This window comes from Arvicanthis niloticus, chromosome 22, assembly GCF_011762505.2.
Source record: "Arvicanthis niloticus isolate mArvNil1 chromosome 22, mArvNil1.pat.X, whole genome shotgun sequence".
Classification (NCBI taxonomy): domain Eukaryota; kingdom Metazoa; phylum Chordata; class Mammalia; order Rodentia; family Muridae; genus Arvicanthis; species Arvicanthis niloticus.
In genome coordinates this window covers 12300951-12326652 of record NC_133429.1, presented here as the reverse complement: position 1 = coordinate 12326652, position 25702 = coordinate 12300951, and the positions used below count along the sequence as shown (strand labels likewise).

Sequence of the window (25702 nt, the reverse complement as noted above, 5' to 3'; positions counted from 1 at the left end):
TGCCTATACTGATCTTTACCTGTGAGAACAAATATTCTTTTCTACCCAGCATAGTCAGCTCATACAGAATTCAGTGAGGGGTATAAAGGCATAAAGATTAAAAACCAACCAGGTCTGTGTGGTTTATTCGAATCTGTGTCATAGAGTATGTGATAACTCACGTTTGTGTTCTAGAACTTTGTTTACAAACACTCACTGCTCTTTGTTCTTCCTCTGTAGGGTAGATGTAACTGAGATCCAGGTAGCCTTAGTGATCGTCTTTGTGTTGTCAACATTTGGAGGAGCAACAATGTGGGACTATACGGTAAATCTAAATATGCAAATTTACATTTAAATGTTTTTTATGTGCACAGGAAGTTACTAGATTGTTGCCTGTCTTTAGAAATCCTTGGAGTTATATTTAATATTCACTCTCTTTTATGAGCCTTTTCTTTCATTTAATAATATTAATATTCTATATGCTAGCTTTATATGACAGTTACTTCTTAATGAATGTTTTATTTCATAGAACAAAATCTTCCTATTTTCCTAATACATAAGAGAAAAAATATGTTGAAGTTATAAATATTTTAATAGAATTAGTAAAATATATTTGAAATTTGTCCTTAAATATCCTCTGCCTCAGTGCATATGCATCAAGACATAGATACACAGTATTTTAGAAATCAAACCTTACTTTAAAACAATGAAAAATTTCCCTGTGGCACTTACCTATTTCAGATTCTCAGTTATTTTTCATACTCGTAAGGTCAGAAACAGGCTTTTCGGTTACTTTCAATCAGACCTATGTTCCCTAAGACATTCTCACTCCTTCCCATATGAACAATAGAATCAAGAATGTTCTACCACTGACCTGAATCCACTGGCTGCTGAATGTGGCCCAAGAAGCAGTTGGCAGTTCTAGTCATTAAGTCAGGTGCATGTGTCTTCAATTTGCAATTGAATCTTAAACTTGTGTCATTTAGGGTTTTCGGCAATAACATGGAAAAATCTCACATTATGATACTAATGATTTTCTACATTTAGTGTTATCCTCTAGTTTCCATAAGTTTGGGCATCATTTCTCAAAGTCTCTTTTCAAAGTATAATAGCATCCAGCAATTCATTATTACTGTTTTTAAATCCTTTGCTGCCTTTGGAAGTTGTCTTGAACAACAGTTGACCAACAGGTAAATACATATATTGCTAGAGGTTTACTCCTGGGTCTTGACTACACAGTCTTTTTGCATGCACACATGTGGTATTTATCACATGTGTATTGCAGACCATGCTGTCTGCCTTTTAGAAACTACTAAGTTCCACTGAACTATGCTTTTTCATGTTTAAGTCAGATAAAGGCTTGTGAAATTAACTATTTGATTATAACCCTATAAACCCACTGAACTGATTTGGTGGATTCATTTTTCAGTTAGTAAAGCAGTCTCAAAAAACTTCCTGTTTGAATTGCAGAAGCTCAGGTTTGGTGTTGTGGAAAAGAGTAGCCCATGGAATACAATCATGTCATGTTTCTTCCTATAACAGGAAGAGAAATTCTGTTCTATTAATGGTTTGTTGTTTCCTCTACCCCCAAAGATACCTATCATAGAAATAAAACTGAAGATCTTCCCGGTTCTTGGAGTTATAGGTGGATTAATATTTTCCTGTTCAAATTATTTCCATGTGATCCTTCATGGTGGTGTTGGCAAGAATGGATCTACTATTGCAGTAAGACATTTACTTTTGTCACCTTTCAGTAGTAATACGTAATGAATTTTCACTATATAAAAAGATAGTCAAATGCCCTAAAACTCAAGAATGGAGAAAGCAAGCAATTATCTTGAAGAGTTTGTTTTAGGTGTGTAACACAAAAGCATTTTAAAAAGTTTAGACTTGGCTTCTGGTCTGGGCCTGAGCACAGAGCAGATCCCAGGCTGCAGCCCTGCACCCAACCTCACAAAACCCAGAGGAAGTGGGGCTCCCAGGAGCTCTAACCCGGGCAGTATCTCAGGTAAAAATGAATCACCCGTGGTGTCTGCTGTTCGAAGTTTTAATCCTGATGCTGTCCTCTGGACTTATACTACTCAGACCTTCAATGGGCCATTGACAAGGATATCAAACAGCTAGAGATTGACATCACTAATCTGAAGAAATCCCTCATTTCGCTGTCTGAAGTAATCTCCAAAAATTGCAAAGGACTTTATTGGACTTTACTCTTTTACAATAGAAAAGACTGTGTACAGCCCTTAAAGAAGAATGTTGCCTCTACATAGATGAGATAGGGGTGGTTAAAGAGAGCATGAAAAAGGTCAGAGAAGGGCTTGAAAAAAAGACAGAGAGAGAAAAGAGAAAGATGAGAGCTGGTACAAGAATTGGTTTTCAACCTCTCCATGATTGTCAACCCTACTTCCTTCCATCTTGGGACCATTAATTGGGTTAGTTTTGCTTTTTTGGGGGGTTGGGGGGTCCCTGGGCCTTAAATAGGCTGACTAACTTTGTGAAACAACAAATAGATAATTTGGTAGCAAAACCTATTCAGATACATTATCATAAGTTAGCTATGGAGGACCACAAGACTCAAGATGAGGTTGTTTACTCTATCCAGGGTGTTCCCAAAACCCATTTCCACCCAACCTAAAAGAGGGAACTTCCGCCCCTGGAACAAGCAGAGAGGGGCCACCCAGAACCCCTCTGACTGACGATCTGAATTTTTGCTTAGGCTGCGAGGCCTAATAATGCAAGGGAATATAAATAAAAGTTAAAAATATGTTTCTGGGTTCCCTGAGGGACAAGCCTGTCTGCATAGGGGTTGATGTCAAAAGTATCCCCTCTCCAGGAAAAAGACATCGGGACGGGTATGGCCCTCATGCCTCACTGGACAACGACGGGAGGACTGGAGCCATTACAAGGTCCCCTTTAATTACTGGCGGTCAGGCCTCTATCCCTGCTTTCACAAGATTAGAATCACCACAGCCCTTCTATACTTGGAGAAGGGAGGAGATGTCAGGGGCAGCCCTGCTTATACACTGAGGGCCTAAAATCAGCCATAGGCCTAAAATCAGCAATAGGCCTGTCATACATGCCTGCTAACACAAAGTATCGGGTCTCTGTGGAAAAACACTGAAATAGATGGCTATAAGCTATTGTAAATAGGTAACTTAGGTGGAAATTTACCAGCCTGAGTAGTCATAGACCTTGTAGATAGGTAGCCTTGGTGGATAGTACCAACTTAGATAAGGACAAGTGAATTATAGGCAGAGTCATAGTGACCTGTCCCCTGAACCTTCACCCAGCTGATACCCTGTTCTGGAAAATATCTGTACTCCCCCTGAACACCTACGCTGCTGTGTCATCCCCTTCCCCACATCCTGCCTTTTTGGGTTTATAACCCGTGTGAAAAAGTAAAAATTACAATTTGATAAAAAAAAATCTTAAAAAAAAAAAAGATTGCAAGAAACAGTTTAAAAAATAGTTTAGACTTAACACATTGTTCTTTCTTTTAGTGTTTTATAATTGTACATAGTAACTGCTTGCTCATTAGTTTTGGATTGATTCCAAAGGTCAAAAGTTTCATAGATGGAGTAATTTATTACTTACAAATTTTATTGAAAATTTACTAACATATGCCTTAAGGAATGAGTCTGATGATTTGGAATTCAAATTTTAACCTTATTTCTGGAGTATATATATGCCCATCTTTGTGTTCTTTCTACTTTGCTTATACTATCATAATTTGTGGATTTATTCATATTTGTTTTTAAAAGTCAGGACTTTTAAGTAAAAAAGAGACAATTTCTGACACCTTGATATCTACATTTTTAGAGTCTCTTATCTTCAAGATAGTCGACCATAAGACTCTAAAAATGTACTTATTCAAATGATGCTAGTTTGTTTCTTGGTTTGCTTGCTTGTTTGGGAGAGACAGGGTCTCAGTAGATCTGAGAGCCCTGAAGCTTGCTGTGTAGACCAGGCCAGCCTCAAACTTAATACACACAGCTAGAATAAGATTTAATTACCAAGAGTAATAAACAGAAGATACAGTATTTTTAGTTATAAGAATCTCATCTTCCCAAGTAACTTGTAAACTGGCTCTTAAGACAGTTTCAAAAGTCTTCCATAATTAATAAAGTCTCAAAATTTTAAGGTATTATTTAGAATTCAAAAGCAAATTATCAAACACCAAATGATAAAATTCCTTTAGATATACAGGTTCACATCGACTTGTAAAAACTGGTTTTAAGGTGTTTTTCCTGCTGACCTTAGTATAATACTGTGCTTTAGGGACTTGCTTGACCATGGGGAATAAAGTAGAGCAGTAACAGGAACATAATAAGTTCCAGTAAAAAATTAGATTTAATAAGATTCAATATCGATATAGAGGATATTTTACCAAGAAATAATTATTAAATGTTTGAAATACGAATTAAGTGAAACTCAAGCTAGGCAGTCATTTCTAACTGACAGTGATGGGTTTTCAATTAGAAAACAAACTAACTAGGATCTCATTATATAGCTCAAGCTGGCCTCACATTCCTGTGCCTGACCTCCCAAACACTGGGAGTAGTGGAGATCTTTCAAATTGAGTAAAAGAGCATAATACAAAGTAACATTGCCTAATATTATTACTTAGAACAAGGTTTAAAACTGTTTTTGAGACAGGGTCTCTTTGTGTAGTCCTAGCTGTAATTTATGGTTAATTCTAACTTAAAACATATAAACTTAAAAGAATTTGGTTGTTTTTAATAAACACATTGGTGGTTATAGAGTCAGTAAGTCTCGGTGTTAAGGAGATTTCAACATTTTACTTAGGATAAGAGTTGATTTATACTGAAGATTAATGACCTAGAGTATATTAAGTTTATATGTAGAAAGAAACCAGGGTTAAATTGAGCCTTCCTAATCAATGATTCTTGTATTTTATAGCCAACAGGATAATACTTTTACAAAAATTTATTGACAGTCATAATTATTAATAGCCTTTGACTTACTAAAAGTTGATATAGAAAATCTAATTGTCAGTTTTGTTCATTGTAGAGCATGTAATATATAACATTGAATCAGATTTTGTTGTGCCATATCATTTTTTGTATAACCCAAGGATTCTGCGAAAGTTTGAATTTAGCCATATACTAGTTTTATTCTTTATTCTCTAGTTGTTTGTACAAAATAGATATTCAAAGCCAGGCTTGGTGGCACATGCTTATAATACCAGCATTTGATAGGTGATGGCAGGAGGATCAAGGATGAGTGACAACGAATTTGAGGCCAATTTGGGCCACATGAGACCCCGTCTTAAAAAAAAAATGTTTGCAATATTTTCTCCTGCCTGCTCTCCTAGAGAGCAGGTTTTGTTAAACTTTCTAAGACTGTATAAATCTTGCTATCTGTAGCAAAGCAAAGGATCACTGGTCAGTGGATAATTCTGCAGAAATGGTCCCTTTTGATTGAAGCCCTCTCTTCCTCTCCTCCATAAGAGTATCTTGTTGACAGAGACCTTGCTTCCTGTAGCCACCCAGTGTCTCATTGCTGGTGTTGGTGCTTCATACCCAAAAATAATTGTAGATTCCCAGCCCTTATAATAACCCACTAGACCAGAAGCTACTATCACACAAAGAACACTTGAGAAAAATGCATTTTATATGAAGAGTTAACATTCAATGTATCCGCAGCTCTGTGTAAAAATGGCAGTTTAGAGAGTATAAAATACCTAAATTTTCTTAAAGTTTTATAATCCAGATCTTTGATACTGTATTACAGCAACTTTCAAAGAGCTGCTTGGGATGCAGCAGTGGCACCCCTGTATCCAAGTCTGGGTTTGACTGTTACCATAAAAGGGTACACACTAGAGTTACTTCTAGCTGCCAAGGCTTGAAACAGTTTAAAATTCTTGACCTTCCAAATCATTTACACCTTGTTAGAAAGAAGTTTCTATTTGACAGATTGCTTTAGTGATTAATCCCTTGGGTCTGGTCCATCATTATATTGGCCCTCTTCCAAACTCTCACAATCATGACCATGTCCTTGTGTGATTATGGTTTGTCCCCAGAGTTGAATGCCTCCTCTGCTTCACAAAGAATATATTTCAAAAAATCGTGGCCTTGCCTTTACTAAAAAATAAGATTTAAATACTGAAGAAATGAAAGTGAAAACACATTCTGGTAATTTACTGGGGCTTTTCAATGTTTGTTTGTCTATGTGTGTGAAACATTATGGTATGTCATATATCATTTTTCTGTATTCACAGGTCTTATACATTTACTATCAGTCATACTTTATATTATCTTTTGATGACAAGTGGTAATTTTTTTTTTTTAATCTTTCAGGGTACCAGTGTCTTGTCACCTGGACTCCACATAGGACTAATTATTATACTGGCAATAATGATCTATAAAAAGTCTGCAACAAATGTGTTTGAAAAACACCCTTGCCTTTATACTTTAATGTTTGGATGTGTCTTTGCTAAAATTGCACAAAAATTGGTGGTAAGAAATTCTTTTATAAAAGATTCATGATATATAAATATAGTATTCAACCACAAATCTGGGAACAATTTCTTATAAAATGTTCGTTTTTCTTTATGGTGTCAGCAGCATAACAAATAGCTATTTGTGCTCCAGGTAAAACTGTGAGTTAATAGTGTATTTAATTTCTTTTTCCATAATAGTCAATTGTAACTTTTTGATATCAAGGTACTTAAAGATTAGAACTTTTAATAGCTATCCTTTCATGAATAAGATTTATATTAACTATTCCTTTATCAAATATGCAATGAAATGGAATTGTCTTAATAGCAAATTTAATGTCTTGTCCTAAAAATTAGAGCAAAAATATTTAAAACTTAATAGTGAAATTATTTTATTTGCTTTTTTATAGATAGCTCACATGACGAAAAGTGAACTGTATCTTCAAGACACTGTCTTTATTGGTCCAGGTCTTTTATTTTTAGACCAATACTTTAATAATTTTATAGATGAATATGTTGTTCTATGGATAGCAATGGTAAGTACTTTTTCACTTTTACATATATATATATACACACACACACACACACACACACATATATATATATATTTATATATATTTATATATATATATAAAATATATATATAATTTATATATATATAATATATATATAATATATATATATTTATATATATATAAAATATCTATGGCTCATATATTTCCATTTCCCTCACTAGCTTTTATCAAATTGTTAGTAATATATGTGGATGTTTAGAGTCTGTAGCAAATCTTTTGCTAATTTACATTAACCATCCTGTTGCTAGACTTGAGTATTTTAAAAATCTGTTCTCTGCTCTATAAGCACTGGGATTTAATGACTCTTCAATAGGTTATACATTAAACTTCCTGAAGTAAATTAATAGCCTACTATTAATTGATATTCCAGTCTTCTATTATTCCCAGTAATGATATTTTTTAATTCTTTCTGGTGAATAGTGAATGTTTTTAAGCAATATTCTGAAAAGTTTTTGATAACTAATTTCTTTTAATTTGCTATCTATTTTTATGGCTCCAAAACAACCTAAATTAAACATCAAATTTGTGGATGTAAAACAGTCTAAATGGGAAATTACTCAAGATATCTTGGAAACTTGATGTAAGGATTTAAAAAAAATAACTTTTTTTGAGAATTTCAAGCACACATATGATGTATTTTGATTATATTCATCAATACTCCTCCTAACTCTTCCCAGGTTCATCCTCACCCATCTAACAAACAACCCTCCAAACTCATGTCCTTTAAAAAATTAATCCAATGAGTCCAGTTTTTACTGCCCATATTCTCTTGGGTGTGGGAGCTTACCGTTGCTCCTTCAGGAAATGAATGCTAACATCTTGGTGAGCTTCTGTTTCTACCTCAGTAGAAACATCAATCAATAGATTTTTGTAGGCTTTATTTTCTTAAGGTATTTGACTCTAATCTCACATATTACCCTTTAATTTTTTAATATAACAGAATTTTATGTATGCTTCCCTTAACTACAGCCTCTTTTCTAGGCCTTTTAAGTTTTTTAAATGTCAAAGGAATAAAAATATGTGAACAGCTCTTTCTGAAAGGAAATTTGTGGCTTCATTCAATGGCAGAAAGCTGGTAGAATGTGGAGTCAGAATACTTAGGTCCTTCTACTTTTGAGCATTTGTACTGTAGTCTTTTTACCTCTATGCTTCAATTTCTATAAATACCCAGAATATTCGTACATTGTAGCACATACTTGTAACTCCAGCACTTGGGAAGCTGAGGTAAGAGGAGTGACATGAGTTAAAGGCCAGCCTCGGCTACATAGTCAAAAGGCCAACCAGGACTCTATAGCCCAGATCCTATTTAAGAAAAAAACAAAAACAAACAAACAAACAAAGAACATTAAAGGTATACCCTCTAAAGTAAAGTATTTTTAGTTAGGAATTTTAAGGTCATTTGAGATGGAAGTTGGGGCTAATAGAAAATTAATTGTATTTTTAGAAAAGATGAATCATAACCCATTTTATATTTTCTGTTTTGCTTCCAAAGGTCATTTCTTCATTTGATATGATGATATACTTTAGTTCTTTGTGCCTGCAAATTTCAAGACACCTTCATCTAAATATCTTCAAGACTTCATGTCAACAAGCACCTGAACAGGTTCACAAGCATATTGACTGACTAGTAGCCCAAGGAAAAGAGGAGAAGCAGTTAGGGGAACCTATGTATGAAGGATATCCCCCTATGCAGGAGGCTAGTATACTATCTATAAGGTTATATTTAAATCTAAAACATAAATCTGTAGCTTCCATTATGTCTATATTAGTAATGAATCCCGTTATTGACTTATTTTATCACAGACATTATCAATATAATGTATGCATTAGAAATAAGAACAAAAATATTAAATACTAAAGGCAATAAGAAATTATACCCCAATAAGTCTAAATAGCACTATGTCTACAAAATACCTATCAGACTTGGGGTTTTGGTTGCCGAAGGATTACACAAATATTCAGAACTTAAAAGAACTTCTAGCCATTTTGTGACATTTGATTGATAAAACTTAAAAGTGAGCTCATAATACTAAGTATCTAATGATACTATAATTGAGTCAAGTGAGATATACTGAGATATTTGTATGTACTAACTATTGGTCAAAAGAGGTATGCTAGTTAATAGACATACTTTAGTATACTATCTAGAACTTAAAACAATGGTTGTGGGAATCTGTTGTACTAATTCAGCATAACATGAGTCTTTGAGGGTAACTTGTGCCTTAAACAGTCCAAGTAAATAATTTATTTCCATGGAGAAAAAATGAACCTTAAGTCTCCAAAGGAAGACAAAAAAGTAGCTCAAATAATTGATAGGAAAAGAAGTTGGTAACTTTGAAAAATGGGGGAAAAAAGGTATAAAGGGGAAAAAAAACAAGTGTAAGTATTCAACACTAGGTACATTAGGTACTGATTATTGTTTCTATTCTCAGTTGAAAATACTTAAGATTCTCTTTATAAATACTACAATTATATTAACACTCTCCAGACCTTGTTTCTAATTTCATACAAAATTTTCATAGGCTATATACCATATAATGAAAGAATCAGACAAATACTGTAAACATGTATTTTAAGTATTCCAAGTAAGAAAACGAGATTTGAAAAAGTATGTTTCTCAAAAGGTAAAAATATGTGACTACAGAGAAAACACTCTGAAGTATTTACTTTGCATCTCTAACTCCTGGGTAAAATTCTCAAAGATCTAAGTAAGTACGAATGATACTTAAGGTCTATATTCCATGTTGCAGACATAGCTAAGTGGAAGAGTGAATGCTTAGCATGGGTGAAACCCTGACTTGATCTGCTAGCAATGCCCACCTCAAATAAAAAGGAATTAAATAATTGGACTGTCCTTTTAATGTCAAAGCTAATGGTAGAAGGGTAATTTCTTCCTAGACCATAGAAAGAGTATTATATAGACTTGTTTTAAATCTTTAAAAAAAAAGATGGGTTATAGAACAAAATTCAAAAATATAGTTTTCCTTCTAATGGGTATTTTTTGTTATTCTGAATGATTTACTGAATGCAGTTTCAGCAAAACTAGAAAGCTCAAATGACTTTAAAGAAAAGGTGAAACAACTCAACATGTATGAAATTGTTTATAAGTTTCTCTGTATAAATGCCTATTTTAAAAATTAAAAACAGTTCAAGTTTACAAATGAATGTGAAATCAAGCTTCAGTATATTTACTGAACATTACAATGGAAAAGATACCTAGGAAATTCATATTTGAAGATAAATATGAAGTACTTAAACCATAAATAACTTTAGCTATGTTTGTGATAACACTCTTAATTATTACTAGGGGCATGTGTCATTTAAGTATAGACTAGGCAATTAGATGGTATCTTGATGAACTTGCAGAAATGAAATATAAATCTATGTATTAAAACCAATATTTAGAAATCTTTTCAAGTATTTTAATTATTATTCTAAGACACAAGCTTAAGATCTTTTAGTAAACTATACAATAGATTATTTTCTTAGAATTGGCATCTATTAATTTAGTAAATATATAAAGATGTACACACAAAACAGATTCTATAGGGTTTTTTTCCTTAAAGGAGAACAGTGTAAGCATTTGTTCCTACTATTTGGGAGGCTGAGGTATAAAGATCTCTTATTCCTAAAAGTTTGAGAGTAATCTGGGAAAGAGGGTTAGAAACAAAAAAATCCAGAACCATCTATACTTGGAACTTTGTACCTTGGAACTGTTAAGAGATAGACTGAAACCAAAAGGTAAATTTAAATCATCTTTATTGACACAATAGTGGAAAGAACAACTATTAAAACAAACAAACAAACAAAAAACCCTGAAAGTTTGATACATTAGAATAGCTACTACTTACACAGTTGATTAGGTTTATTTAGAAGTTAACAGGAACAAAAACCTTCCACTTAAACAAGCTAATGATTTTGGATGCTATAGTTTAAACTATAATTACTAAAGGTATGCCTCTTAGCTAATGTTTTAATTGTATCATATTACATAGGTTCAAGTTCTTTCTTCAAAGACTCATCAGAATAACATGGATTGAAGAGACTTTCGAACATTTGCCATCTCTTGCTGCTGCTGTTTCATGAAAGGAGATATGAAACATGTTTAATTTTTAGTTAAATGTTATAAAAATTTCAGCAAATAAAACATTTCAGTGCCTCCATTAATCCATATTTTTGCAATATGAAATAGAACTTACAGTTTCCATCATAACTTTTTTTTGCAACATAGCCATTTCTTTTTTAAGTTCACTTTGTGTGCCAATAAACAGATTATCATTATTCTTCTCCACATCTTCCAAATTCTAAAACACAAAAACCCCACTTTAGTTATAAACTTTAGATTTTAACCATAGGTTCTAAATTATAAAATCTTCTAAAAGTAAAAATACTTTCATTATTCAGAAAATGTTCATTATTTATCCCAACATTCTAAGTAACTCATATAGACCGAATTTCCCACTATAAGCAAGTAAATATATCACACATTAATCAAATACAATTAAAGTACACCGGTAATATCATTGCCCAAAACAACAGTTTAATGAACTAAGGTCAAGGTGATAAAAAAAGAAAATGGGGAAGGGAGCTAAACAAGACGGGAGAATTGCAAATTTGAGGGTAGTCTGGGCAATGTAGGATCTTGTCTCAAAAGAATAAGAAAATAAAATCTAGAAAGACTACAAGGTTTATCAGTATATAGAATTTAAAAAATTTCTAGTAAGTTTCTTAAGAGATCTAGGTATAATCTACTTATTGTGACTAAGAGTCAATGTGACTTAAATTCACAAATGGGAATAAAATATCTATAGTATAAAATCAAGTTAAAAGAAAAGAATTATTAAATTTTTTTAAAATATTACATTTTCATTCATTTAGAAGACAACTGTGGGTACTGGGTTCTCTCCTTCTAGCATATGGGCCCCATAGATTGAACTCTGCCCCAGTATTTTGTTTTTCAAGACAACGTCTCATAATACAGGCAAGCTCACCCGAAACTCTCTAATCCTGTCTCAGGCTTAGAGGAATCTGCCATAACACCTAGCTAAAAAGTTTTTAAAAATTTAGTACTCATTCACCAAATATACGATATCCTATTGCCTATTATATAGAAAATACTGTTCTGTGAAGAACTAAAAAATAATACATGAGTGTTTTTTTACAATCAGAAAAATTATGTAAACAACATAATTTTATAAGAATGGAAACACAACCCCGGTAACTATCTGGTGGAACATATGAATAATTGCTGTTTAGCTAACAAAAAAATACACTATTTCATTAATTTAAAGGGACTTAAAATCTTCTAGAGGAATAGTATAACCAAAGTATGGAAATACGTTAAGTCTGAATTTAGAGAAAGCAATTATGTAGAGAGTTTGGAGTAATGTACATGTATAGATTGTACAACTAAAAATTTAGAAGGGACAACTACAGGCATATTTTCAGGAAGGAGATGTTTTATTAAGATTACAGGGCAGAGGCAAAGAATGGATTGAAGAAAAGAGAAATCAGGTAAGAGTTTTAATAGAACAAAGTGTGATGAGAAAGTGAAATAGTACAAGCAGAGAATGAACAAATGTATTAAACAGCAGAAATTAAAGAAACAATGAACCACTGTAGAGGTAAGAATTCCAGAATTTAATAACAATATAGAAGATAAAAGGGATAGAGAGCAGGCTTTAATGCCAGCACTCAGGAGGCAGAGGCAGGCAGATCTCTTAAGCTCAAGGCCAGCCTGGTCTACAGAGTAAGTTCCAGGACAGCCAGGGCTACACAGAGAAACCCTTCTCAAAAAATAACAACAACAACAAAAATAGATATGGAGGACTTAAAATTATACTGAAGTTTCTACCAAAATGGTAACATTTAGTGATAGAAGAAATCTTTTCAAGTACTTCCTCAAGTCATACCAATTAAATTGTTCTTAAGGAACATTAGAGCAAGCTGACAAGGTCTCTTGGAAATAATTAAATATTAACTTTTTTGTTCATATTTACCTATAAAACTGCTTACTATTAGGGAACAGTTTTCTAGTTTACATATAGGTCAAGAGATAATTCTCAACTTACAAAGTTTAAATTTTCAACTGTGTTAAATTTTGGGATAACCCCTCTCATAAGTTGGCATATAAAGTCATTGTGGTCACTGGAATAATTCTAAAAGCTAATATGCCAGAAAAGACCTATATAATACATTTGAAAATAAGGAAATAATTCCATTTGGTGCTTCCTATTGAAAATACACTGGGAATACATGGATAAAAGACTGCAGAATAACTGCAGATAAAAGAAATAACTTATAAATTTTCTATTTTCAGTTAAACAGCACAATGGCTAAAAAGTGTTATTTAATGAAGTATGGACTTAATGAATAAGAACTTTTTAAGGTAAAATTGCTACTTTGCCATTTCTTGTCCTGAATAACAACCTTCTCAGGACATTAGAATTTTACAGACATATTTATCACTTTGGTCACAAACAATTCAAAATAGAAATTTTAAAAATTAAAACACTTCCCATGAATTTGCAAAAAAATAATAATAATACTTAAATTATGGTTTATAAGAACATATGTTAGGGGCAAGAGATGGCTCAGTGGTTAAGAATACTTGTTCTTATATAGAGGACTTAGGTTTGATTCCCAGCACCTACATGGCAGGTCACAACCATTTATAACTTTAATTTTAAAGGATCTACTGCCCTTTTCTGACCTCTGTGGGCAGTAGGCATGTACATGGTGTACAGACATACATATAAAAACATCCATATACACTATTAAAAAAAAGAACATAAGTTAGCTGGATGTGGTGGCTCACACCTTTAACACCAGCACTTGGGAAGAAAAAGAATCTCTCTGAATTTGAAGCCAGCCTAGTCTACATAGCAAGTTCCAGGCCAGCCAGGCAATATAGTGAGCCCTGTTTCAAACAAAAACAAAGGAGATACACAATAAAACAAAAACATGTTACTATGTATAACTCACCTTTATGAACTGCTCATGTATCTGTTTGATTGCTTTCATTCTCTGGCTCTGAACAATTCTAGACTGCTGAAAAACCTTTTGTTGTTGTCGAAAAAGATTCTATAAACATTAAAAAAATGTAATAATGATTTGGTACAAGTATTTTTGTTATTTTGGCTTTCATGCATGGTAGGCAAACACCTATCTCTGAGCTCTATTACAGTCATTTTTAAATTCAGCAAAAAGTAATTCCATATTAAACTTAAAGACATAGTTTAAAGTTAATAACTAGTATTTTAACAACTATTATGACTAAGTTTAAATATTTTCACTACTAACATGTACTATAATAATCCTATCAGTCAATGAGTATACATTAAAAAAAAATGTTTTGAGTATAAGGGTGTTAGATCCCCTGAAACTGGAGTTACTGGCAATTATAAGTTGTCATTTGAGTGCAAAGAACCAAACCAGGGTCATCTGTAAAACCAGTAAGAACTCATTGTATATGAACCATTGCTTCATCCCCGAATTTCTTTTTTGAGTCTAGGTTTTACTGTGTTGTACAGCGTAACTGTTCCTACCTCTGCCTCCTAAGTAGCTGGTATTACAGGAGCATAGATACCATCATAAAAGATTGAATAGGAAATCTCAGTTTTCAAGGTTTTGAGACAGGGTCTAAGCTGGCCTCAAATTTACTATGTAGTCAAAAATGGCCTCAAAGTACTAGGTCCCTCTGCCTCTATCTCTCAAATGCTGGGATTGTAGACATGTTTTATTTAGTGAGTAAGGTAGTGGAAAGTGAAAACCCACACCTGGTTTATGTAGTGCTGGGGATCAAGCTCAAAGCTTTGTGCATGCTAGAGTCTACCAACTGATACACATCCCTAGCCCCAAGACTATCTTATTAGTGATTTCGATGTCTAATGTTTGTCTTTTGGTTCCTTAATCTACTCTCCACCAATGACTTTGTCTTCTAGTGTCCTTAATCCATTCACTTATATCCTTATAGAGACTTTGTCATTATAAATGGCATAACCTTTCTATAGTAGTTTATGTAATGATGAATTAATTGTATATTAACTATTTTGAGTCCCTTAAATGTGTGTGTAATAAACAAACTCAATTTAGGTTTTCATCAGTCATGTCCAAAGTAGAGGAAACTGAAACATAACAGTAAATTACCTACTGTTTCACAGCTAAATTGTTCAAGCAGAATTTGGTTCTAAGTATGTTTCTATAATCCAGGCTCTACTCACTATACATATGGTTTCTCTAGTATACTGTATATTCACCACTGCCTGCCTCTGGCTAACTCTTTAGTACTATAGTATAGCTCAATCTTAGTTCAAGACTAAAAACTGCATTCTTCCTTTTACTGCAATTTTCATAAAGTTGCACAGCACTCCTTTGTATATACACTTTGTTGCCTCGTGACTCATATTCACTTAGCTAAATCCCTATCTTGTAAAACTCAACTCTAGTTACTCTACATGATGATCCTACTAAATCAAAAAGAATCCAAAGAGAACATTTTTCATTATCATATATATCTACCACCCATCTATATCTATTTATATTCCTACTCATATATTCTATTTCCTCTTGTTTCTAAAGATAACTATACTCAGTCCAATTTCCTGCCTTTTCCATTCTCAAGAATTTAGCAATTTCCCCCCTCCTATTACTATTAAATTTCTCTTCTGTAGCCAAACCTGGAGCTGCAGGCCTATAACCCAACCCCTAGCTTCTCTCAAGATGGAAACAGGAAGTCACAAATTGAAATCCTATCTGGTACAGGATCTGGGTGTCTTGAGTTCTTGTCTCAAAATGAAAGGTAAAAACAAGGGCTGAGAATATAGTGTAGTGGTAGAACAGTTTTGTGGGCCTAGGTTTAATATGCAATACCAGAAATAAATTTGTTCCTCTTAATTCCTGTCAGCACATAAACATGCACTTGGGAGGCAAAGGCAAGTGGAGCTCTGTGAGTTCAAGGTCAGCCAGGACTACAAAGTGAGACCCTTTCTCTAAACAGAATGAGAGGAGTTACCTTCCATCATCAGTGGAGATAGAGAAATGATACAATCTGGATAATTTAAAGTAAGTCATATTCTGGATGGGGGCTGTAGCTCAGTGATAGCATGTTTTAGTAGGCTGCACAATGCATCTAGATTCAGTCCTTAGCACTCCAAGGGGGCGGGGGGGGGGGGGCGTTGGTGGTGGTGGAAGGGAGCAAGGAAGTACAATAAGCCATGTTGTGTCTACAACGATTGGCTAGGAATGAGCAAATAATCCAAACTAGATTAATGATGTTCTGCCACATGAATTTCAGAAAGATCATCTCAGTCTATGCAGTCACTAAATTTGTAGTTAAGTCTAGGACTGGGAGAATTAACTTAGTACATTAAAAGTTCATGGAGACCTAACAGCAGAGTCCAGATAACACTATAATAAGCAAACCTTCCCTACCCCCATTCAACTGGCATTATGTCTAAAGTTAATTTTATCTCCAAATTCTTTTATATAAACTAGTAATTCTTCTTTTATCCACTGACAAGTTTCTGTTACTTAAAATTGCAAGGATATCAGTCGATATCCTTAAGAAGATCAATGCTTAGGATATTAATATTGTATGTGCCTATACTTCTATGGTTTATCATTTGGCAATATTAAGACATGTACCTAACAATGGGTAGTAAAAGTTGTCTTAGTTCTATGGACATAAGACTAGGTTCTTTACTTCTACTTGAGGCTTAGTTATAATAGAGTAATTATAAAGTTAATTGTGATACTAACAGTTAGTTTTTCTCCTTGTTCTTCAATTTTCTGTATATCCAGTTCCCACTGCTGCAACACACTCATAAATTGCTGAGAATATTCATTGTTAAGCTTCTGTCTGTAAAATCAATGAATCCTGTCAAATTTCATCAGTGTGAAAAGAACATTCAAAACAAATTTAATTCATATGTCTTATGCTGTAAAAAGGAAACAATAGTTTAAATACTTTGATAAGAAAATTTTAAAACTTATGTTGATTTTAGTATTTTTTCCTAACAGATGTCTTCTTACATGCTTTAGCTCTTGAAACTAAGTAAGTTTTATATTTTCCAGAAAAATTTAATCTCCAAGAAATTTTTCATTTTTCCTATTGAATATGGTTCTGATAAATAAATTATTACACTTAGGTTACCTCCCCCATTTGGCATGGTAACGATTTTTAGTACAAAGTAATAGTCAAGTTGATTAAAATATATAAATTACTTATGATATAAAACTGAATTTTTCTATATTTTCACAGTTATCAAATGATAGTTTCTATGACATTTACTTCTTTTACTCAAGTAATATATTTCCACAATGAATATTGATTAGTAACCTCCCAGTTATTTAAAAGGAGAAAAAAGCAATCTCCACTGACTTCTAAGAAACATCTCAATTCTATGAAGGCATGAAGTTATAGGACTACTTGATTAGGGGGAAAAAAGCCTAGCATTTTTACTAGAGACTCTAATAAGCAGATGATACTATTTTCTGTAGGTAATTTGTACCAGGACATACTAAGAAATGATAAAGATGTAGTTCTTTAAAAACCTTACATTTCCTCTTGTTGTGTTTTCCAAATTTGCTCAATTTTCTGGTTACTGGCTTTGAAAGAAGCTTTGGTATACATTTCTATTCTTTTCCTCTTGGCAAGAAGAGCTTTGTTGATGTCAGCTATATTGAAAATAAACATTGAAATTTAATGTTGAAGAGAATTATTTTGTTCCACATAATCAAATAATGTAAGTATGGGTTTGTTCAATAATATCAAGGAGATTTAAAATTAAATTTAGGGACCAAGGAGTTAAACAGGAGAAAAAAAAATTTGCACTGGGCATGGTGGCACGTCTTTAATCCCAACACTTGGAAGGCAGAACTCTACAGGTAGATCTCTGAATTTTAGGCCAGTCTGGTCTACATAGTGAGTTCTGGGCCAGTCAGGAAACATAGATACCCACTGTCACAAATAAAGAAAAACAAATAAACACTTGCCATAGCCTGACAGCCTAAGTTTGATCACAGGAATCCATGGTGGAAGGGGCAAACCAAGCCCTATCATCTTCCACAGTGGAAGAGGAGAGACAACTCCCAAAAGTGTCTTCTGACCTGCACAGATGTGCTATCACACATGTAGACCCACACTCACACATACACATCACACACAAATCATAAAATTTGAATTAAAACATTTTAATTTAAAAACTAACACCAACATGTGCTTTAAAAAATGCTTTGTATTTTAGAATACTTAGAAGTTTGGATTTTCGGACTAAGGAAGCTTAGCTAGTAAAATCTATGAAAATATTACAAAATACAAAAATGGCTGAATTCTGAAACATTGGTCTTAGATATTTTGGAATAAGAAATAGATAAAATACTCAAACTTATCTCAATTATTATGTTTAATGAGTTAAATTTTAAATTTAAGGGTGATAAAAATGAATAAAACAAAGGATCAAGGCCAGATTTATGAACAAATAGTAATAAAGTATAAATATTTCTAAACTTATAGTATATCCTCCATTTGATGGGCCATACTTGGTGTAACTGTTAGAACTCATTATCAGAAATACTAAATTTTAAGTAAATCAAAAAAGATTAATAAAAATTTTAAAGTCAATACTATTAAACATTTTTTATAAAAAAAATCTTAGTGAAATGTCTAAATAATGCATCTAAGAATACTTTATAATATTTTAATGGGGGACTTTTTGTTGTTATTGTTTTGTTGAAATGAGGTTTCATGGCATAGCCCTGTCTGGTCTGGAACTCACCATGTAGATAAGGCTAACATCAAATTCAGATACCTTTATGCCTCTGCTGTCTTAAGAGCTGGGTATGTGCTACCAAGCCTAGTTCACAGTGATCTGTATAAGGTACTTTTATCACTAATAAATATGGCAGTTTATTAAACACTTATCAATGTTTGCTATGCATATATTTTTACCATAAAAGTTACCTTTTAGTGACTATGATGTAACTATAATACATGTTTTGCATTTTCAGCATTTATAGTAAGTTTAGAAAGCAAACATTTTGTTACTACCAAATAGAACAATTCTTATAAACACTTAATGGTATGAATAATTCTTAAACAATTGTTTTTTTGTAAAACAGTATTTTGGGGCTGGTGAGATGGCTCAACAAGTAAAAGTGCTTGCAGCAAAGCCTGACAATTTGAGTATGATCTCCAGAATCCATCCATATGGTAGGAGGAGACACTGACTCCAGCAAGTTTTAATCTGCTCTCCACTCATGCACCATGGAATGCTACCCACCTCCCTCCTGAAATGAAAAAAAAAAAAAAAAAGTATATTCTCCTAAACTAGTCAAGGTAACTGATGCCTATGATACCAGCACCCACAAGTTTGAAGAGATACCCAGTTTAAGGCCAGTCTAGACTATCTAGCAAGTTCCTGTCTTAAAAAGAAGAAATTAAGCAGAGTGCTATCTCCTAACTAAACTTGTATAAAAACAGTATTTAAAATTTAAGGTCGTTGGCTCTGGTTATAAATCTTTTACTGGCTAAAGTTGTCTTTTTACATTCAATTACATAAATTACTATAAAAGTAATAATAGTTCTTTAATTGTTGTTTGGTTTTTCGAGGCATGGTCCTCTGTGTAGCCCTGGCTGTTATGGATTCACTTTGTAGACCTAGAATTCAGAGACCTGCCTGCTTCTGCTGGGATTAAAAAGGCATGCATATATATAAAATCACTTTTCTGTGAATATAAAAAAGTAAAAAAACTTTCCCCCTCTATTTTTATAAAATTCTTAAAGTATGTTTACTTTTCATATCATGAAAAAGGTTGCCGGGTGGTGGTGGCGCACGCCATTAATCCCAGCACTTGGGAGGCAGAGGCAGGCGGATTTCTGAGTTCAAGGCCAGCCTGGTCTACAGAGTGAGTTCCAGGACAGCCAGGACTACAGAGAAACCCTGTCTCAAAAACAAAAAAAAAAAAAAAGGTTAAGAAAAAATATTTATGATGCTAAATCATAAATATTTATGCAAAACCCTAGAGTTTAAAAAGGGCATTAAACTATTCACATATTGACCTCATTTCTTATTATACAATTATACAGTTTTAAACAATTTTCTTTAAATATGTCTCTCAAAAACATACCTCCAAATTTTTCCAGCATATTCTGTACTTCACCTCTGTGAAAGATTAACAGTTAAAAAATTAAGACCAGGAGTACAATTCAATGGTGGAACATTTGCCCAGTGTGGTCAAAGCCCTAGGTTTGATCCCTAGCACCATTAAAAATAAAGGAAAAAAGACCTTTAAAGATTCACAATATACTTGTATTGGGAGAAATACCACATATCTAGTATTTTATATCACTACTTGCTAGATAAGACTGAAGTAGATTTTTCTTAAAGTACTTTACTGAGCAAAAAAAACATCTGTGGGGCTTAGTGAAACAGCTCAGTTAGTTAAATGCTTGCTCTGCAAGCATGAACAGCTGACATTCAACCTCTCCATACACTACACATACATACATACATACATACATACATACATATGCACGTGCATGCACACACGCACACACGCGTGCACGCACACACACACACACACACACACACGCATGCACACCCTCAAGTACTTTTTTGTAACATCTTACCCCACATCTTCAATTATTCCTGCAGATCTTTTCTTTCCATGTTTATCAATTACTGGAGTCTTTTCTATATTGACAAAATAAATTGTGAAATTAAATATGCTATTTTGGTAAATTTTAATGAAATTATTTTCAGTCCTTTCAGGATTTTGTAACAAAAAGCAGATAAATATATTTTTTGGAAAAATTAATTTATGTCACACTTCATGACCCATTTTTTAGAAGCAAATTTTCAAATATGGTCATGTACTGTTCTACAAAGATAAGGAATACTCTTTGAAGTGTTACAACTTTGATACGGATAGGGAGATCTGATAAGAAACTAAGTATGGGAGCTGAAGAGATGGCTCAGAGTTTAAGAGCACTGGCAGCTCTTCCAGAGATCCTGAGTTCAATTCCCAGCAACCACATGGTGGTTCACAACCATCTGTAATGGGATCTAATGCCTTCTTCTGGCATGTAGGTGTATCTGCAGATAGAGTACTTATATACATAAGTAAATCTAAAAAAAATCAAAACAACAAAGTTATGTGAAAATGCTTACTTAATTAAGTTTTAAGTGTAGCAAATTCAAAATAAATGGACTCTAGAACATTGTTAATAACCAACATTAGGTATTTACCATCAGCAATATCTTCTTCTGATCCAGACAGATCTTTATCTTCTTTCTCAAAGTCAAAGGCTTTTTTAGGCTGATCAATCAATGGTGGCTTCCCAGATTTCCCAGAATGCTTTCTGCCACCAGGCACCATCTTTAGATGTTTGCTTGTTTAATAAACAAACAAAAAAAAAACAGCAAAAATCCACATATCTCATCATTTAAGTAAACTTTACATCATTTAAGTAAACTTTTTTTTTTGCAGGGGTGCTGGGGTAGGGGGACTGAGGGGACACATGTGTAGGGCAGAGACCAACTTGAAAGAGCCAGTTCTCTTCCACCAATTGGGTCCCTGGGATTAGACTCATATTAGGCTTGAGAACAGGAACCTTTAGTCACTGGGCCATGTTTCTGGCCTTGTATTTTTTCATTGTACCAAAAGTTAACAGTTTATCATTTATCAATTTACAAAGAAGAAAAACACCACAGTGACAGCTTGAACACTGATTACAAATATGTTTCCACCTAGCCACTAGATCTGAATTTTGGCCCTATATGCCAGATACTTGATAAATTTTAATTTATATCTCAGAAAAGTAATGTCATAGTTACCAGCAGGATAAATCACAAACATTCCAAAAGTTGGTTATAGCAATATAAACCTATAATATATAGCTGTATGGGACTGAGGGTGTAGCTCAATTATATAATATATAGGAAGCCTTGGGGTCCATCCTTAGTAGTGCATAAATGCATAAAACACACAATGGTTATATAAAGAGTTGTGAGGCAACTGGGCTATCACCAAGACTGTCTTAAGAAGAAAACAAAGCACAAATGGAACACACCAAGAATTCCAGTACTTAAAGAGATTGATGCAGGAGGATTACATAGAACAACTCTGCCCTTTAAAACAAAATGAAAAACTAGACCTTAGGAAAGTAATGTACCTATAAAATTTCCATAGTATTAAATGAAAAAAAATCTTGCAGTGGGCTGAAAAGGCACACTGGACACCCATAGGTCCCAGCCCTCACACCTCTCAGTTCCCTCAGTCATAAGTGCCTTAGCTCCTAGCCCCTCAAGTCCACCAGCTCCCCAACCCTTATGTTCTCATGTTCCCAGTCCTATCCCCCCAATGCCTCATTCTTTAAGCCCAGATTCTTCTCACCACTCAGTCCCCTAACCCATTACTCTCTAGTCCTTCATTGCTCCCAGGCCCTCATTCCAGAGACCTGCAGTCATTCACCGCTACAGCCCATCATTATCTCTATTCTTTATTCCTTATGCCACCAATCAGACCTCTAGCCCCTCAGTTCTTAGTACCTGACTCCTAATCCCCAAACCATCATTTCCTCAGGCCCCAAGAACTTTATTTCATCAGCCTTATAAATTCCCAATCCCAAATTACCCAAGATGCACATTTCCCTCAGGCCTCTATTCTCAATCCCACAAACACCCAAGCCTCAATCCTTCATTCATTCAGCCCTCTTTACCCCAGCTCCAAGTCTGTCCTCCCCTCATACTATATTCCCTCACCCTTTAATTCACTGATTCCCCAGCCCCAATCCCAAAATTCTCCAGAGCCTTTAGCCCACAATCCCTCAACCAGAACTCTTCATTTCCTCAAATCCAATCCTAATTCCCTCAAAGATACATTTTTCTCAGCCTGTAGTTCCTCATTCTCACATAATTTCCTCAGCCCCAACTCCCTAATTGGCCTAACCCACAAGCCCTAATTCCTCATCCCAAGCCTAGTTCTGTCATATATAATTCCTAAATTTCACCCCAACTAAGTCCCTAAGTCTCCAAACACTGCTTCCCTTACCCCTAAACTAATTCCCTCACCCACTACCCCTAATTGCCACAGCCTCAACCCTTACTTCCCTCAGACCTAACCATTCTGTCATTCCCAACTCAATTTTAATGTTCTCAAACCCAATCCTTAATTTCCTCATTCACAATCCCTAATTCTCTAACTCAACTACTAGTTCCCGCAGCCTCCAACAACCTATCCCTGAACTCCTTTATTCTCCCAGACTCCAGCCCCCATTCTCCTACCTCTACACCTCACCCCAATTTCCTCATCTGATTCCCACAACTATTTCTCTCAGCTTCCAAGCTCTCTAATGAAAACCCCTATTCCCTCACCCCAATGCCAAAACCCTCAGCCCCAGCATACCTAACCCATCATCCCTAATTCTCTCAGTGACTCAAACTATCAGCCATAATCCTTCATTCCCTAAGCCCCAATTCCCTCATGCCAAATACCTAATTCCCTCACCTCAACTCCAAATTTCCTCAGCACCAACCTGAGATTTTCTTAGTACCCAACCATTAATTTCCTAAGCCCTGATCTCTAATTTCATCAGAGCCCAACCCATGCCTGCCTAGATCCTAAACCACAGTTCCATACCCAAACCCTTAATTTTCTCAGTGTCTGACCTCTAAATCCCTATACTTCCTCTTTTAAAATTTCTCCATCCTCAGAACTGGAGAGATGGCTCAGCAGTTAAGAGCATTGGCTGCTCTTCCAGAGGTCATGAGTTCAATTCCCAGCAACCACATAGTGGCTCACAACTATCTATAATAGTTGGTGCCCTCTTCTGGCTGCAGGGATACATCCAGATAGAGTACTTATATAAATAAAAAATAAGTGTAAAAAAAAAAAAAAAAAAGGAAAAAAGGGGGGGGAGGGAGAAGAGACTTAAAAAAAAAAAATTCTCCATCCTCACCCCAAATTTCCTGATGCCCTGCCTCCTAGTTGACTTAGTACATAAATATCTAGGTTCCTAATCCCTTAGGACACAGGTCCTAATTCACTAAGCCCCATTTTCTAAATTCTCTCCACCCCACTATTTCCCTAGGCCACACCCACATTTCCCTAACCACACCCCTAATTTCACCTTTAACTCCCTAGACCCAGCCCAGCCCTTATTTCCCTTGGCTCTGACCCAGGATCCCAACGTCTTTCCTCTAACTTTCCTTAGCCCTTGACTCGTAGTCCCTAGGTCTGGACTCCTAATTTCCTAGATTGCAACCACTAATTCCCTCATCCCTGACCCCAATGCCCTTAGCCACGCCCCCTAGTCCCCAGGCCCCGCCTCCTGATTTCCTTAGCCCTGGACTCTTAATTCCCTAGCCTGAGCCCTTAACTCCCTCAGCTCCCAAATCCTTTTTTCTTGGGCCCCGCCTCCTAATCCCCTAGGCTGCCATCCCTAATTGCCAAGGTTCTGCCTCCGGACTCCCTTAGTTAGCCCTTGACCCCTAGTCCCCTAGTAACCTCCGTTGGCCGTGACCTTTAACTCCCTCAGCCTGACCCTGATTCCCTAGGTCCGGACCCCTACTTCCCTCAGCCCTGACCCCGAACTCCCTGTCCCCGTCTCTCCACTTCTTTAGCCGTTGACTCCTAGTTCCCTCGGCCCCCAATCCTAAATCCTAATCCCGCCGCCTAATATCCTTAGCCCACGACTCCAGTTCCCTAGGCTCTGACCGCTAACTCCCTCGGCCTGACCCCCAACTCCGTCAGCCTGACCCCCAACTCCGTCAGCCTGACCCCCAACTCCCGCGGTCTGACCCCCAACTCCCTCGGCCTGACCCCCAACTCCCTCGGCCCGACCCCCAACTCCCTCGGCCTGACCCCCAACTCCCTCAGCCCGACCCCCAACTCCCTCAGCCTGACCCCCAACTCCCTCAGCCTGACCCCCAACTCCGTCAGCCTGACCCCCAACTCCCTCAGCCCGACCCCCAACTCCCTCAGCCTGACCCCCAACTCCCGCGGCCTGACCCCCAACTCCCTCAGCCTGACCCCCAACTCCCTCAGCCTGACCCCCAACTCCCTCAGCCTGACCCCCAACTCCCTCAGCCTGACCCCGACCCTCAACTCCCTCGGCCTGACCCCCAACTCCCTCGGCCCGACCCCCAACTCCCTCGGCCTGACTCAACTCCCTCGGCCTGACCTCTGCTCCCCTCAGTCCACCGGCCACGGTTGGTGAACCGCCCTCCCCTCGGTGAGGCACTCTGGCCTGACATAGCTGCGGCACCTTCCTCCCTAGTCAGGACTCCTCTTCCCGAGGCCCAGGCCCAAGGCCCAGGCCTACCAAGGCCAAACTGCCATGGCGCTCACGACCCCATCTCCTCACCTCAGCAGCTCTGGCGAGCAGTCGTCGTCGTCTCCTCGACGCATCTGAGGAAACCTGGCCTTTGGGCGAGAAAATATAGCCTGGGCCCCGGCCAAGCTCTCTGCTGATTGGCTGAACACTATGGGTACACATGCTTACGTAGTAGCCCCGCCCCACAGCACGTGCCCAGTGCCCATCCACACGGACACGATGGGCGGGGCATTTCCATGACAGACACATCAGCTCTACCCTGAGAAGCAGCGCTTTTGTGCTTTTCCTGCTGTTGCTTCACTGAACTACTTTAAGAAGTCATATCCACACCACACCCATCTCCATCATCCC

At 35.9% G+C, this 25702-nt stretch overlaps 2 protein-coding genes across 3 annotated transcripts in view; one reads left to right on the top strand and one right to left on the bottom strand.

Annotated features, from left to right (window-relative positions):
- Positions 1 to 14126, top strand: part of Chpt1 (choline phosphotransferase 1) — a 30905-nt gene extending 16779 nt beyond the window's left edge. Inside the window, exons 4-9 of one of the 2 annotated variants that reach the window (XR_013106286.1) lie at positions 220 to 304; positions 1573 to 1704; positions 6300 to 6458; positions 6850 to 6975; positions 8507 to 8710; positions 11010 to 14126. Coding sequence is in view for 1 of the 2 variants with exons in the window: in XM_076919908.1 (XP_076776023.1) it covers positions 220 to 304; positions 1573 to 1704; positions 6300 to 6458; positions 6850 to 6975; positions 8507 to 8617; positions 11010 to 11054 (658 nt within the window). In the remaining variant the exon portion in view is untranslated. The remainder of the gene's footprint in view (positions 1 to 219; positions 305 to 1572; positions 1705 to 6299; positions 6459 to 6849; positions 6976 to 8506; positions 8711 to 11009) is intronic. The other variant, XM_076919908.1, reaches the window with a different exon arrangement.
- On the bottom strand, positions 11011 to 25465 carry Sycp3 (synaptonemal complex protein 3). The gene is made up of 9 exons (XM_076919909.1): positions 25382 to 25465; positions 21264 to 21406; positions 20645 to 20708; positions 20143 to 20177; positions 17574 to 17691; positions 16774 to 16873; positions 13999 to 14097; positions 11214 to 11318; positions 11011 to 11089 (listed from the first exon to the last, which is right to left on the bottom strand). Exons 1-9 carry the CDS (start codon positions 25423 to 25425, stop codon positions 11036 to 11038), a joined length of 762 nt encoding a protein of 253 aa, XP_076776024.1. The 5' UTR covers positions 25426 to 25465; the 3' UTR covers positions 11011 to 11035.
- Positions 25466 to 25702: the final 237 nt, after the last annotated feature.

Bases quoted from the DNA above. Each gene is read 5' to 3' on its own strand.
- Sycp3 (XM_076919909.1), bottom strand. From the start codon at position 25,425: ATGCGTCGAGGAGACGACGACGACTGCTCGCCAGAGCTGCTGAG. The intron at 14,098-16,773 runs GTTAGTATCACA...TAATGTTTATAG, and splicing joins AACAAGGAGAAAAACTAACT to AATCTTTTTCGACAACAACA. The intron at 11,090-11,213 runs GTAAGTTCTATT...TTCATGAAACAG, and splicing joins AAAAAGTTATGATGGAAACT to CAGCAGCAAGAGATGGCAAA.